General features: G+C 41.9%; 2 protein-coding genes across 7 annotated transcripts in view; both read right to left on the bottom strand.

Annotated features, from left to right (window-relative positions):
- Nucleotides 1-980, bottom strand: part of FGFBP3 (fibroblast growth factor binding protein 3) — a 111524-nt gene extending 110544 nt beyond the window's left edge. The window contains exon 1 of the mRNA XM_032491327.1: nucleotides 808-980. The gene's annotated coding sequence lies outside the window, so the exon portion shown is untranslated. The remainder of the gene's footprint in view (nucleotides 1-807) is intronic.
- Nucleotides 981-3575: 2595 nt separating this feature from the next.
- Nucleotides 3576-16308, bottom strand: part of CPEB3 (cytoplasmic polyadenylation element binding protein 3) — a 164519-nt gene continuing 151786 nt past the window's right edge. For all 6 annotated transcript variants that reach the window (XM_032491321.1, XM_032491323.1, XM_032491322.1 and 3 more), the window contains one exon: nucleotides 3576-7405. In XM_032491321.1, coding sequence (XP_032347212.1) covers nucleotides 7178-7405 — 228 coding nt within the window. In that variant the 3' untranslated portion in view covers nucleotides 3576-7177. The remainder of the gene's footprint in view (nucleotides 7406-16308) is intronic.

Below are 16308 nucleotides of genomic sequence, written 5' to 3'. Positions count from 1 at the left end.
CTGGTAGAAGAAAGTTTTTCTTCCCAACAATCCTGTGAATAGCAGTAGGACCCCTCAGTTTGGACTCCCCTCATCTCATTAACAATCATTTAACTATTTAGTACAGCTGTTCTAGTTAAAATGTATGATTTGTAAGTCTTCCAATTTAAGAGCGTCCAAGTGACCCAGGTGCCAAGAGTTTGGTGAAAACCCACCCAAGTACAGTTTTTATGCTAAGTGTTCATCAGTGTTTGGGGGTGATGAGTTTTCCTTCTGTAAAGCAAGTATCTTAGACATAACCGCAGCCTTCTCAGGGTCTGTCCCGCACATCCCCTCGGCGAGGGCCTGGCGTCCGGCAAGGGGGCTGCTTCAGGACCGCTGCTTCCAACCTCACGCCCCGGGAACGCCAGGACTCCCGCAGGTTACCCCGAGAAATAAGCTACTCGCCATGAAGGCCCCATTCACTTACCTACTCCCCCTCCACCCCAAGAGCTAGGATCCTGGAACCCTTCTTTTTGCTAGGGGGCAAATGAACAAGATTCCATTTGTTGCTCAGTGCATGGTACACTTTTAGAAAATCAAATGTAAAAGGGACCTGAAACATAGTATTCCTCTTCCCTTTTCGGAGGGGTTTGCACCAGGGGCAGATACAGAGCTCCAAACGGTCAAGGCCATCCGGCGACACGACTGCGCTGAGCCCCGGGCCTCCCGCAGGAGCCTCAGGCCTCCGGGCCCCGCTCCTCTCTCGGGAGGCGGGTGCTGAAGCAGCCGGGCCCGGAGCCCGGGAGGCGGCGGGGCAGGCGCGCGCACCGCCCGGGGTTAGCTTACCTGCAGGCCGCCGCTACGCGTCAGGACCCCCCGGGGGAGGAGCAGATTGGAACCGGATATGGGGACCGGCGGCGGGAAGGGGCGCACTGCAGGAGGAGCAAAGAAGGTCCGCGAGAGGACCCCGGCCGCCCCCGCCGCCCCTTGGTCCCGCGGGAGCTGCCCCGCCTGCCCGCTCCTGCGCTGCGCCGGCCACGCCCCCTCGGGCGCCCTCAGGCTCCCGGGCGGCGCCGCAGCCCCGGGCCCGAAAACACCTGCGCCAGGCCCCACCCCCCACCCATGAACTCCAGCTGGGGGTCGGGCGCCCGCACCTGCAGTTTTAAAAAGCTCTCCGGGAATTCTTTTGTGCGGCCACTGTGATCTGTTTTCTAAAAGGGTTGGAGTTAGTGCTTACGAGAGAGCTTCCAGCATATCCAAAGTTGCTGCGGAATTATAAAAGGACCCATCTTCAGAGATGAGAGCCCTGAGAGCCTAGCGTAAAAAATAAAACGAAAGGGGGCGTACTTACGTTTTCATTGCCTTCTTTTGGTTTTAATTTTGAAAATTGGTTTCATGTGGCAAGTGCAGGTATGAACACCCATCTGCACCTTAAAACCTTGCATACACACTCACGTTGTGTCAACAAACACCTTCCTGTTTCAAATACACTCGTGTTTTTTTTTTTTTTTAGTTTTGTCGGTGTCAAAGAAAAGGTGGATTTTGTTGTATTTAATCTGCTGTAAAGAAATCTGTCTCCCCTCTCCCCAAAAGCTTATCAAGCAAATGGGAGCGTGCAACCGCTCCCAGACGCAATCCAGGTACTCCGAGATACTTCTTGGCAAAGGATGACAAGTGTCAGTACTTCATACAACTAGATTTAATAAGTTGTTATTACAGAAAAAAAATGAAGTCCAAACTACAAAGTTTAAGCAGTTGTAAGCAATAGCTGCATTGAGCTCCATGGTTAGTCACAGTACTGCAGTTCCACACAAGCAATGTCAGTCCAAGCCCCGCAGGCGGAAGCTGAGTAAGGGTTACTAGCAAAAACAATCCAAGAGAACAGGTAATAAAAGATACAATACATTTAAAATTAGTTGTTAGTTGAAAAACAAATACAGAGATCTTAGCTGTGAACACTCTAAAAGTTATGTCCATTATTTTGACAGCAAAAATACAAATTACCTAATACTTTATACCCCAACAGAACTGTATCCAGAAAAGAAAAAGAGCAGAAGTTGTCCTGTATTAGCACCCAGGTTTTCTACTTGTGATGAACTTCATCGTCTTACAAATTTGAACACCCCCGAATCACATATCCGTTTCTTGACCCATTTTGGGGTATAAAGTCAACAGCACTAATTATAAAATACTTTGTGGTAAAATGGAACACTATTGCAGCTGAGATAGAGAAGTTTGGTTATTATAAAAAAAAAAACAAACAGAAAATGTTAGCTGACATACCATACAAACTGGTGAAAAAGCAACAATCCATACAAATAAGCCAGTTTTAACAAAAAGATGCTTTTTTTTCACTAATCTGTGACTAATCTTTCACTCAAACCTTGCAAGTAGAGATGTCACAATACTCAAATACTTAGGTAGGAGCTTTACCCAGTTAAATGCCATTTTGTTGCTAATATAATAGATAAAATGAAAACTAGCAGTTATTTGCTAATTGCATAAATGCAGTACATTCTGCATTAGCCCATGCCTCACTAACAAGCTATAAAACACAAGATATAGGCAGAAATCTAAGCATAATCTTTATACCACTAAGCAAAAATTTCCCAATTTCTTTTCTTCTGTTCCTAATCACTTATTTGTAGTTAATGTAAAATTCCAACCAGTAGTACCCAATTTGAGTTAAAATTTTACATCACAACTTGATCTAATCTATATATTATTTACAAAACTGAATACATAGAGCATACCCAAGAGCCAACTCTGGACACGTGTTTCTCCGAGTCATTGATAACCTGGGCTCCGTGGTAGGAGGCGTGGAAGAGGCCATCAAGGACTGGGAAAAACACACCGTCTGTCGAGAGCCAGTCATTGGATGTTCTGTTTACGCAACACCAGTTTTGCAGTTTGTGTTTTTTGTTTAATTTTAGGTGCCATGACAGTGACATGCTGCCTTAACAGCGCAGCTTCAAGGTGAGCTTGGGTGTTGGAAAAGAAGCAGGAGGGCAGACAGATCATGCTTGGAGTGGCCAGATGTGCCGCCACAATAAGGGACAAACAAGGGGCATAGGGAGCAGGCGGGGGGGGGGGGGGTGTTGGGAGGTGGTGGAGGAAGACGAAGTCTGAGGCTGTCTGTGTACAGTGGTGATGTCCGAGTGTGCCTCACCCGGCCACCCACACCACACAAGGAGGTCACTCGGGTGGGACACACCATCCAAGTCTACCCAGAGGGCGGGTCCGCTCAGTGACTTCCTTTCACTCTCAGATGTCACCACTGTAAATGCAGGGAAAAGATTCAGCCTGGGTGAAAGGCACTGCCTCACACGTGGACAGCAGTTGGTGGCAGATTCACACACACACACACCACACACACACCACACACGACATAATGAAGAGTTAGAGGGGAAAGCAATGAACCACTCTGTCGACCTGGCCAGGTTCTCAACCTGGTGGTACCTTGTAAGGGGTGACTTCATCGTCAGAGCCACAGATCTGGCTGCACTGGTGTTGTATAAATCCACTGTGACATCCCTAGAGAGCTGTACTGTGACATCCCTAGTCTTACACTAAGCCACTGCAATAAAGGAAAAGGCTTGTCAGAATCTCACATGTTCTGCTCATTCTGTCATTTTATTACCCAATTATCCATTACATTTTCCAATCACTTTACATAACCAACCATTTTCATCGTTGTCACACTATTGTAAACCACATCAGCAAGTTAATACATAAAGCTTTGCATTTCAAAAAACTAGACACTTTAGTAACAATATTACAAAGGTTTTAGCTTCAAAAATAACTGAAAATGAAAAAAATAAACTTTTAAAGAATTAGCATCATAAAATTAATTTATTCCAAGTAAAAATACAAAATAATATTATGACATTGACCAGATATGAAAGTCCCTCCCAGAAACAGCTCTATTAATGATTGAGAAAGCACTCCTTAAAGAAAATACGAAATAAAATGAAAAATATGTAAATATGTTTAATTTTTTTCTTAGCAAAAAATCTTTCTAAAAATAACAATGAAAATTTGTCTCAGTACAAAGGCTACATTACTATTGAAAAAATACCAGCATGAAGAAAAGGTACATATTTGACAGTAGAAAAATGATTTCAGTGAATCACAATGTCTAAAGTTTGCAATGAAAATAAATCTGCAATAAAGATTTATGCCTTTTTTCTTTTCTTTTTTTTTCTATTTTTTATACAAACAGTACAAACAGTATTGCACATAACAACAAATAGTCGAGGTTAGGTTATAGCCTTCAAAAAATCGACTAGTTCAAGTGTCACATCAAGGAAAGGCCACAACAGGACCTGTGATACCCAGGGGCTTCCCATCAAGTTGCAGGTCAGAACACCTCTGTGTTTTAAAAAATAATTTTTTTGAAGGACCCTCTCTTTTAATATAACATTAACAACTTGGGGGCACATTTATTTACAAAACAAAAGGGAACATGTTATAATTTAATAAACTAAAAAAGTTCTCTTTAAAAAAATACAAACAGAAGAACTCTTTCACAATCCTGGTCAGTCGTGCACAATCAACGCTTGATTATAAATATACAAATTAAGGGAAAGTAGTTTCCATCACCTGTTCACAACTTTCAGCACCAAATGGAGTTTGTTTTTTGTAACCTGTTCTTCTTGACAATGTTTTTTTTTTTGCCTTCACTTCAGCTTTATGCTGTACAATCTTCCAGCTTTTTTTTTTTTAAATCTCAGTGTTATTTTAGTACATGAAAGAGGGGTGCTTCTTCAAAAAGTTTTGCTTCTTTCACATAATTAGGTAGATTTCTGTAGGTTAGATATGATCTTTAATATTATAGTTATAAAGCTCTAACTTCTTCATTTTCAAAAAACACAAATAAGCATGAAAAAAATAAAGTTACCCATCTGTTAAATCATTTTTCTTGCAGAATTAAATTAATATATATTTTTCTGAATAAACTTACTTAGAAAATATCATTTTCTTTCCTATATTTCAAAATTGAGGTATTGCAAAAGATCATGTCAGTCAGAAAGCATGCCTTTTTCCTTAAAAACAAACAAAAAACTCTTCAGCCAACTTCTGAAAACTGTCTAGAATACAAAAAGTAGTAGTGCATAACAAAATTCCTTGTACAGATGAAAAAAACCACAAACATAGAAAAAAACAAACAAACAAACAGAAAACCACAGCTGGGCTGGAAAAAAGCAATTATTACCAAAAAGCCCAGAGGTAACCTCAAAGGGGGAGAATTCTAATAAGCATTTTTAATCCAGTAAAAAACTACTTTGTTTTTTTCCTTTTTGAAAACAAACTATAGTTTGAGAGCTGGTAATTGCAACTGAACACTGGAGAAACAGAACCAAACCGAACCAAACCAAGCGATACTAACTTAAGACAATACAAGGACATCACAGCACATAAAACACAGCGACTTAAATCTGTTCTGCAGTGTCATATCCAGTCAGATTGTCCCCAGAATCCCAAAACATAGGAAGAAGATTTAAAAAAAGATTTACATAGTCTCATAACCATTGTGTGTGTTTATATATCACCTATCTGCAGCTCAGGAGTGAGTGCTAAAAAAATGTCCATGGTAGTACTAGCAGGTCTTAATTCTATTCAAGCTTTACAGGATAAAATCCAGGGAATTAAGTAGTTAATTTCTCACCCAGACAACCAACCCTGCCCAGGCCGTCTTATTTTGTACAGACATTTCTTTAGCATCACCATCACGCAACTTTCTTAAAATGTGCCTAGTTTGTCAATCTGACAACTTATCTCTATATACTGTATATATTCCTAGTGTTTGTAAGCTAAGATGAGCTCTTTGGTTTTCTGGACAAGGTCTGAAGCTATGTAAAATGGTGCAAGCACTAGGAGATTGTAACTAAGAGCTCATGTGTTAGTTAATAATATACCAGTTATGAACTGTCAAGTTCGTTAATGTCTGACACAGAGGCTTTAAACAGTTAAGTTTGATCACAGTTAGACATAATCACTTTACTATATAAAATAAATTGCACAATATATAACAGAGCACCGCAAAGTACTTCATCTACCATCCACAAATTTGCTTTAAGAATATCCTACACCTAGGTTTTATATTGGTTGTAATATAGGTCATTCTGTTATGGGCTCTTCCCAATTTCAGAAGCATTCCATTTATTGAGGCATGCCTTCCTCCAATCCAAGAATTACCAATTCTTTGAATGAAAAAAATCTTTTTTAAAAAAATCAGTATTTTATAGCTTATATAGATCCTTAATTTGTGCAGTGTGGGAAGGTTTTATACTAGACATCGGATATAAAATTTATTGCATGCAGCAACCTGATTAAGTAAACATGCAGTCAGAAATAGTGACCTTCCGTCGAAGCTTTCTCAGGTCTACTCTGATCTCCTCTCGGCAGCTGATTCTATCCCTAAATCACAAAAGTGTGTTGTTGGGTTTTTTGTAATTGATACCTTAGCCTGAATAGAGTATTATGGTATTAATAATACCATTTTAATAGCAGCAAAAGCTATTGCAGCATAAATTTACGTAACACTAAAAGATCTAACCAAAATCCTCAGCAAAACAAAAATCAAACATGAAGGAAAAAATAAAGATTCAGCTTATGAGGTATCCTTACATGTCAAAATAGAGAGCAACTAAAGGCTTATTTTCATTAAGGGTTACTCTTACTCTAAATGACCCCAACTAATGACTGCTGAACTGTTGTGAAGTTTTTGCTACATCTGCCACCTACTCACGAGTATTACCTTTGGTAAGTCTTCTCCTAGGGGCGATTCTCTAAGTTTCTGAAAATAAGTGCATGCTCCAGTTCAAAAACAATCAGAACAACAACAACAACAACAACACAACAACAACAGCAACAAACAAAAAAATCACAGACATCAACCTGATGGCCGCTGATGAGAATGGCAGTCTACAAGTGACAAATCAGGTATAAGAAATTAAGGTACCAAGCAGACAAAGGTGTGAATCAAAGTGCAAATCAGTACCGTTACACACTCTGCAATTCTGCATTATACTGGACACTGAGTTCAGTAATATGACTGTAAATAATAATTAATAATAATAAAAAGACCCATTTCTTCTTTAAAAATCGAGAACGAATGCACAGATTTCCAGAACACTGTAAGCCCTGAGGCAGTGCCCTCTCTTTTCCCTCCTTGTTATCTATGCCAGTACTTGTGGCTGGGTCTGCCCTGGGCTCAGCTCCAGCGGAACGGGACGTGCCGAGGGCGGTCGCCTCCCTCCTTCACCAGCGGTTTGTGGAACTCCCGCCCGGCGCGGGAGTGAATGCTCGCCCAGCAGTATTCGCAGTAGTACTGCAGACAGGTGACGTTGGCACAGAAGAACGGGGCAAACTTCCCGGCGCAGCGTGTGCCCTGGCACTCATCACACATCTGATCATCCAGCACGTAGGGCTTCACTTCCACCTGGACCCAGAGAGGAAAGACAAGGGGGAAGATTTTAGCAAAGCTTCCCCACGTTTCTTCCTTTTGAGAGTTTATAACATAGCTTAATACGTCTCCGTCTGACTTGGCTCTGAACTCAGCTGGTATCAAACAGCAGCTCTCAGCTGGGCTTTGGGATCCGCTCCCTGACTTCCTAGTTGTGTGATGGTAGGTAAATTCATAACCTCTGTTTCTGTTTGCCCTATCTGTAGATTTGTAAGACGGGTGTGATGCTGTGCACGGACACACACATTTGTTTACCTGTAACATGGGTATGACCGGGTCTACCTCAAAGAGTGCTGGGCAGGATTCATAGAGGAAGCACATATAAAAGCACATGGGCTGAATCTGAAAGGCTGGGCAGCACTCGGCAATGCAGGACAAGGAACAGCGTTTCAGGGGGAGGAACCAGCGAGGACAAAGGACAGAAGCAGGCAGAGGCAGGGTGCGTACTTGGGGAATGGTTTGGCAGGAGCCAGGCTGGAGGGGAAGTCACACTGAGGCCGGCGGAAGGGCGACCCTACCGCGAGGCTCTGGGCTAGAACGTTTTAGGACAAGGCTTTCAAAAGACTAACCTCCCAGGACTGTACACAATGGACTGGAGGGAACAGGGGGCCCAGGGAGATGTTAAGAAGCTACTATAACAATTGAGGCTTTAAAAATTTTTTTGGATTTTATTGCCTTTACCTCCCCCCAAGAGTGGAAGGTTTAAAAGAAGAGAACTTTTCATCACAGCCCTTCAGGGGCATCTTATTCTAAATGAAACAACGCTCTATTATATGAAAATCAAAAGCAAGGGAGAACATAAGTTACCACAGTCTCCCCTCAAGTCCGCTCCCTAGAACCTCGGCAAAGGAACATCATTCATGTTCTCATCTGGCGTGTCAGAAGTTAGCAGGAAGGCGGCAAGTCTGCGACTGGGCTCCTTCCCACGCCAACCTCCAGAGCCATTCTGGGGAAGAGCAGCCACTGCGGCTGCCGGGGCAGTGGAGGCGAGGACCCATGGTTTTTGACATGAGCCAACTGCCTGACAGTTCAGGCTGCCTCTGGACGCAGCCAGGAGGTTCCAGCTGGGCACCAGGCAGGGTCCTGGAGGGGCAGCGGGGGTCAGCATAAGGTGAGCAGGGAGGCGGGGACTTCCTAGGCCTGGATGCTCGAGCTCCTGGTCCTTCCTGTCTCCAGGCCCCTTCACTGGCCTCCTCTGGAGATGCATCTCCAGCCATGAGCTCCAGTCTGTAGAGCTGTGGCCAGCCAGATACTTCTGCTGGGAAGACCCAAGATGACCTGTCCCAGCCTTCGGTTACCCAGGGGGAAAACATCTTTTCTCTGGCTCTAGTCCCCCTCCCCCAATTTCCTCCTCCTCAGCCTGACAGGTGAGTGAGTGGACTTCAACAAAATCCCTCACATTCATCTCTGCATCGTAACCAAAAGTCCAGTGGCACTGGGGTCATTGGCCTCAGTTCAGATCTAGGCCACGTTAGTAGCTGTGCAACCTTCGGCAAGTTTCTCAGGCACTCTAAGCCTCTGTTTCCTTATCTGTACACTGGGTGGGTGGGGGGAAGGGTTCATACTTTATGGAGTTCTTATGAAAAGCAAATGAATTAAACCATATAAAGCACACAGAACAGTGCCTGGCACATCACAAGCACAAACTAAGCGTAGTTATTATTCCTCCTGCTTCCTCTCGAGACCAGGCCATCACTACTTGAACCTGCATGTGCGCAGTATCACAGGCCTCTGCACTAACCACCAAGCTCCAAGCCTCCCCTGGTTCCATTCTCCTATGTCCGTGTTGATGTTTCAGTCACCTACCTTCTCAGTGTTCCTCTCCTGGTCAAAAGCCATTCAGGCTCTGCACTGCCTGCAGGATTAAGCCGAGCTGCCTGAGTAGAACAGGGTACCCCCGTCCGCTAGGACTCAAATACAAGCCAGAGCCTTCATGATTTGCCCCAGTCTCTCTCCCGACTAGTCCCCCATCTCAAACTCGACTTGGTCTGTATTTTTACCTGCACTTTCTTCCCACCTTAAATGCTCAGCCCACCCAACAATTTTTCTTTTCTTTTTCTGTCTTAACATAAAATTAACAATCTTAAAGTGAACAATTCTGTGGCATTTGATACATTCACAATGTTGCACAACCACCACCTCTATCTAGTTCTAAAATGTTTTCATCACCCCAAAAGGAAACCCTGTATCCGCTAAGCAGTGACTCCCCACTTCTCTCCCTCCCTGGCCCCTGACAACGACCAATCTGCTTTCCGTCTCTATGGATTTACCTATTCTGAATATTTTATAGAAATGCAGTCACATAATTATGACCTTTTGTGTCCGGCCTCTTTCACTTATGATGTTTTGAGGTTCATCCATGTTGTAGCATGTAGCAATATTTCATTCCTTTTTATGACTGGATAATACCCCATTATTCATGTATATATATATATGTATGTAAGTGTGTCACTTTGTTTATGCTTTCATTCACTGATGGACATTTGGGCTGTTTCTACCTACTGGCTATCGTGAATGGTGCTGGTATGAACGTGTGTGTACATATGTTTGTCTCAAAACTTGTTTTCTTTTCAGCACATACATAGGCATAGAACTGCTGGGGCCTGTGGCAATTCTGTGGTTAACTTTTTGAGGAACTGCCAAATTGTCTTCCACAGAGGCTGGACTATTTTCCATTCCTATCAGCAGTGTATCAGGGTTTCAGTTTCTCTACATATGCACCAGCACTTGCTTTTCCATTTTTGTGACTGTGTCATCCTAGTAGGTGTGAAGAGCTATCTCATTGTGGTTTTGATTTGCATTTCCCTACTGACTAATGGCACCGAGCACTTTTTTCACATGCTTGTTGGCATTTGTATATTTTCTTTGGAGAACAAGCTATTCAAGTCCTTTGCCCACTTCTTAAATTGGATTGTCTTTTTGTTATTGAGTTGTAAGAGTTCTTTATATATGCTAGATACTAGACTTTTATCAGACATGATTTGCAAATATTTTCTCTTATTTTGTAGGCTATGTTTCATTCACTTGAAAATGTCCTTTGATGCACAGAAGTTTTTGCTTTTGAGGAAGTCCAATTTATCTATTTTTATCTTTTGCTGCCCTTCCTTTTGATATCTTAGCTAAGAATCCACTGCCAAATCCAAGATCATGAAGATTTACCCCTCTGTTTCCTTCCAAGAATTTTATGGTTTTAGCTTCTACATTTAGGTTAATTGATTTTGAGTTAATTTTGTAGATAGTGTGAGGTAGGGGTCCAACTTCATCCTTTAGCATGTGGATATCCAGTTGCCCCAGGACCATTTGTTGAATGGTTCAGTTCTTTACCCACTGAATGGTCTTGGCAACCGTGCTGAAAATCCATTAGAGGCCTCCTTCAACTAGTCAGTCCCATGGGGATCTATCTCTTCCTTCTTTGAACTTAATAATACCCCACAATGCCGCTCCTCTGGCACTTCCCATCTACAGTCCTGCCTTGGTCAGCATCTCTCCTTATCTTCAAGCAACTTGAGAACAGAGTCCTGGAAGAAGACAGGATAGTGGCAGCTCCGGGGAAGAATGTGGTGTGCAGAGACTGTGGGCTTCTGGGGGAACGGAGCTGTAGAGAGTATGTATAACCTGGCCCGATCTCCTTGTATTTGTAGGACAAGAAGCAGCAAAGTGGTGGACTGAATCCCCCCTGCCCCGAGGCGGGAGGGCTACTGGGAGAGACAGGCATGCAAGGGACTGGGAACAGCCAGTCCAGAAGCTGAGGACCGCTTTGCTTCTACAAGGGGTAGCCACCTATACTCAGGCTACTCCAGCCCCGAAAAGCCTAGCAAAGGGGATCCAGCAGTCAGAGGGGACTGGTCTGAACAAAGAGAATTCACACTTCGCAAAAGCAAGCTGCTGGAGGAGAAAGACAATAGCCATTTGTAATACACACACATAGGAAAAGAGTACTTAAGGAGATTCAGCCTAGCACAAAGGGCACTTTCTGGTAATAAATTTCTTTAAAAGGTTACTTTTGTTTAGGTGTAAGAGCAGTACTGTGGTTATGCGGCAGTTTTTTCCCCTTAGGTTTTTTTTTTTTTTTTAATGACCTTAAATTAATTTTTATAATTGAGGTTAAAGTCATAAAAAATTGACCATTTTAAAGTGAACAATCCAGGGGTTTGCACAACATTTAATACACTCACAGTGTTGTGCCATCACCACCTCTGTCTAGTTTCAAAACATTTTCATCACTCGAAAAGGAAATCTCTTACTCCCAGTTTTGTTTTTTAAAGAACTCTTTTTAGAGATACATACTGAATTATTTCAGGATGAAATTATATCGTGTCTTGGATCTGCTTCAAAATAATCTGGGGTGAAGGTTGGAAAGTGGGTAGAGGTGTAGATGAAACAAGATTAGTCACGAGTTGATAATTAGTGAAACTGGATGATAAGAACACTGTATGCTGATAACTAATTGGATGATGGGATTCATTACACTATTCTCTATACTTTTTTATTTATAAGGAGTTTAAAAAAATCTAAACTGTGACTTTTTGACTAATTATCAGATAAACTGAAGAAGGATAATCACCACTGAGATTCAGTTTAGTGGCCTAGAAGATCAAGTGGTAGAAATACATCGAAGCTCTGGCAACAAATAATTTTAAAAAGAGAGGAAAAATAAGACATTTTAGAATAGATCCAGGAGAACCTATCATTTTAAATAACAAAAGTTCCAAAAGAAGAAAAAATAATAATAAGGAAAAGAAGTAAGTTGACATGAATTCTAAAACTGCATACCCAAACTCCCCCAGGACCAGCCTGGGCTGATCAGAAAAAACATACCACCAGGTAGGTGTACGCCGGTAAAATGACTTGCTTTGAAACCAAGTCCCCGTGCTGAGTTTATAGTTTATTAACCTCTCTATGCAAAACTTTATTCTTTCTTATCCCACCCCCAGTTCCTCTTAGAATTGAGGAGTATCAAAAAAGGGGAATGTCATTGAAACTGAACAGGACTCTGTGGGGCTCTCCGGGATACAAAAGCCCCTCCGTGCCCCTGGTTCCTCATTTGTAGAAAAAGGCTTAGGCTCCTAGACCTTCCCTGAGTTCCAAAGGGCAGATTTGAGCAGTTACTAGTTAGGGAAGTGAGGGAATGCAGAAACAAAGGGAAAGCAGTCAAGAAACAACAGATCAAACAGAGCCCTAGTTTCTCCGTGAGGGACATGTATAACACTCTGACACGTACCTTTGAGTTGCTCTATAGGAACTAAGACCCAACCCCCAGGCACCTTCCCCAACTCCAAGGATGGTGACTGCTTGTTGACCACAAGCACCTAGACCCCAGACTGGTTGGAACCAGACAGTTGATGATTAAGATTCCTGAACCACCACTCTGCTACATCACCACCAACCATCCAGAAGAAAGTCATGACCCTCATCCCAAATGTTGCCTTTGAAAGCCCTTCCCTGAAAAGCACCAGGGAGTTCAGGTCTTTTGAGCATGAGCTGCCTGTTCTCACTTGGCCCTGCAATCAGTGCTATACTGTCCTTCACCACAACCCAGAGTCAGTGAAAATGGCTTTGCTTCCTGGTGGGCAAGTGGACGCAAGTTCCGTTAGGTAACAACACCCATAGGTGTACATTTACTTAGTTTCCAGTTTTTTGGCACTATTGGCAATTCTCCACTAAATACACTTCTCATGTGTCCTCACATCTGGTGGTTTTATTTTCAAGCATTAACAACCACCAGTGGGATTATTGGGTCCAAGAGTATAGGTATTTTTAATTTTAAGAATTTGCAAGTTTGCTCTTTTTTTAAAGTGTTGCAGCAATTTACATTTCTATCAGCAAATGACAAGAAGTAGTTATCATCTCTTTTAAATGTTTGCCAGTCTAATGAGAATGAAGTGACATTAATTTTCTTTTTCCTGACTATGACTAAACCGAACATCTTTTTATGTGGATTGCCTGTGATTTTTTTAAACATTTTTTATTGAGTTATAGTCATTTTACAATGTTGTATCAAATTCCAGTGTAGAGCACAATTTTTCAGTTATACACAAACATACATACATTCATTGTCACATTCTTTTTCACTGTGAGCTATCACAAGATCTTGTATATATTTCCCTTTGCTATACAGTATAATCTTGTTTATCTATTCTACATTTTGAAATCCCAGTCTGTCCCTTCCTGTGATTTTTTTTTAATTGAAGTATAGTTGGTTTACAGTGTTGTGTTAGTTTCTGGTGTACAGCATAGTGATTCAGTTACACATATATATATTCTTTTTCATTATTGGTTGTATTACAAGATATTGACTATAGTTCCTTGTGCTACACAGTAGGACCTTGTTTGTTTATGCCTGTGCATTCTTATGTGAATTATCTTCTACACATTTTCCTATTGTGTTATGTCTTTTTCTTGACAATTTTTAACAGTTCTTTGTATGGAATAAATGATAATCTGCATTTTTTTCCCAAATCCATCATTTGCCTTTGACTTTCCTTGTGGAATCATTGCCATTTAAATATATTTTATTTTTACATAGTATAATATATTTATTTCTTTCTGAAGCTTCTAGGTTTCTAATCCTTATTAAGAAGGTCTTCCTTGTCCTGAATACCCTATGGAATATCATGCAGTCATGAAAAAGGCTGAATTAGTGCTGGATTGAAAGGATTTCCACAACATGGGGATATTAAGCTCTGGTGGAATGATGGCTACAAACACCTACTGCAAACTGTAAAACGCTGAACAAACAACTGTAAGGTCAAGTAACACATGCATGCTGATATCTGAAAATGCAATGTGAATAACCTGCACCTTCTGTGTATTCAGGCTTCCAGCTGAACTTGGCACCAACGTTCCTCACCAGCTGAGGGGTTTTGAGGGATCTGGTCAACACAGTACTTCAGCAGCTCTGTCATGAAACCCTACCAGGCCAGGGGCACTGGGCCCAGGCACCCACTGATGCCTTATTTTAATCATGGGATTAATTAATTAGGGAATCATGGATTCCTCATAAGTTATTTTTTTGTGGAGCATTTTTTCCTTTTTTGGTGCTAAACCACCAAATTTTGACATTTCTTGATAGAAATCTTCCTAAAATATACTATTTATTCTTCCCCCTCTTAAGCAAGGGGTACCATGGACATCCTTTATAGTAACTCAGGGGATACAATGAGGTGGACAGGTTTTACTTTTTCTGTCACCTCCTTCAAAATCTGTCTGCCTGCTACCACTTCTGTTAACACCTTTCAAGGACCCTTTATAATTTTGCAACTTCCAATCATTTTTAATTGGCTTGAAAGGCTAGACAATCACTTTTGCTAAGACTAATGTATTAAACAAGACTCTGAATGAAGCCAAAAAAAACTAAAGGATGTGACTTCTGGAGTGCCTTGTGCTGTTAGAGGCCTTTCCTGACAATTTCCAGAGGGCTGCCTTCCAGGGCGAGTGGTGCTATTACTGCAAAGCCACTTCCAGCACCTGTGTGCAAGGGCTGATCCAGAGAGTAGACAAGACATACACCAAAACTCAAAATGATCCACAAACACATATGTGCAAGGTGGCTCCCACAACCTCTCAAAGGGCCAGTCAAGCAGTACCTCTGGCAATTTATATCAACAGAGAAGTAGCTGCATGGAGGACACTGGTAGTCAGGTGGTCCGACGCCCAAGAAGGGTGATTATTCCAGCTCAAATGGATTCATTCATTTGATGACTATTTATGGAATGTCTATTCCTTACAAGCTACCATATTAAAAACTGAAATACAATGGAGAACAAGACAGTTCTTCCCTAAAATAATTTATGGTCTACCTGAGAGTTTCTTAAAGGCATTCCCAACCATTTATAGTTTTTGCCATATCCTCATGCCATCTGTATTTACTATTACTTGCTGTTTTACTTGACTATTCAGATTAATTCTGCTTTTCCCAACACACAGATATATACCTACTAAAATAAAAACAGGTTTCTCTGTTAACCACCAAAATCACCTGGAATATCATTAACCTATGGCACTTTGGAGACATCAACCTACTGGGATCACATTACTGACCTACAACTACCATTAAAGTCCAAATACTAGGGCCCTATGAGGAGCCAATCAGATCACCAAGCTGACCCTCTGCTTCAAAGAGATTTTCAGGCACAGGAGACGAAAACTTCCTACAAGAAATACTTGAATTCATATGGTACACTGGGAGATGACCATGCCCAAGGATGCTGAAGAGTATGTGTAACTTACTGATGAGAGGTGACTATTAAGGGTTAGGAAGCCTGTGGAATGCTGGATAAGGGGCTATTAGAAGATGGATAAAGGGAATAATATATGTAGAATGATACAGACAAAGGAAAAAACCCATACATTAATAAACTTATCTCAATACTGACATTGTTTTGTCTCTAACAAGTTAGGGAAAATGCTTTGGTCGGCAGTCCTTTTGATATCAGCCAACAAAATGACCTCCCAAAGTAAATAAAGCAATGACAAACAGCTCTTGATGGCAGAGAGGTGATACCAAAGAGACCGTAAACTATTCACAGGTCCAGAATTCTCTCTCCTTGGACCTGAAAGGTGGTAGTAATGAGGAAGGAGGCATTAGCCAAGGTCAGGCTCGGTCTGAGTGATGCACTAAAGGTCATACTATGAACAGCTAAAGGCTGGTCGCTGCTGTAGTCTGTCCTTTGGTGACAAGAAAAAACAAATTAGATCTGTCAGGTACCCAGCCACCCCAAGGCAGGGAAGGCATGTTTACACGTGGCTGGAAGATGAGTACCAGCCTCGATTTCAGATAATGGAGTCAGAGTGGACAAACTGGAGAAGAGGCCAAGCGAAGAGGTATAATTTAATAGGGATAATTGTCTGGAAAGGCTTGCCCAGAAGTCAGGTAGGCC

This window comes from Camelus ferus, chromosome 11 (assembly GCF_009834535.1).
Source record: "Camelus ferus isolate YT-003-E chromosome 11, BCGSAC_Cfer_1.0, whole genome shotgun sequence".
NCBI lineage: Eukaryota > Metazoa > Chordata > Mammalia > Artiodactyla > Camelidae > Camelus > Camelus ferus.
The sequence above is the reverse complement of the archived record's forward strand: the minus strand, read 5'-3'. Positions and strand labels throughout refer to the sequence as shown.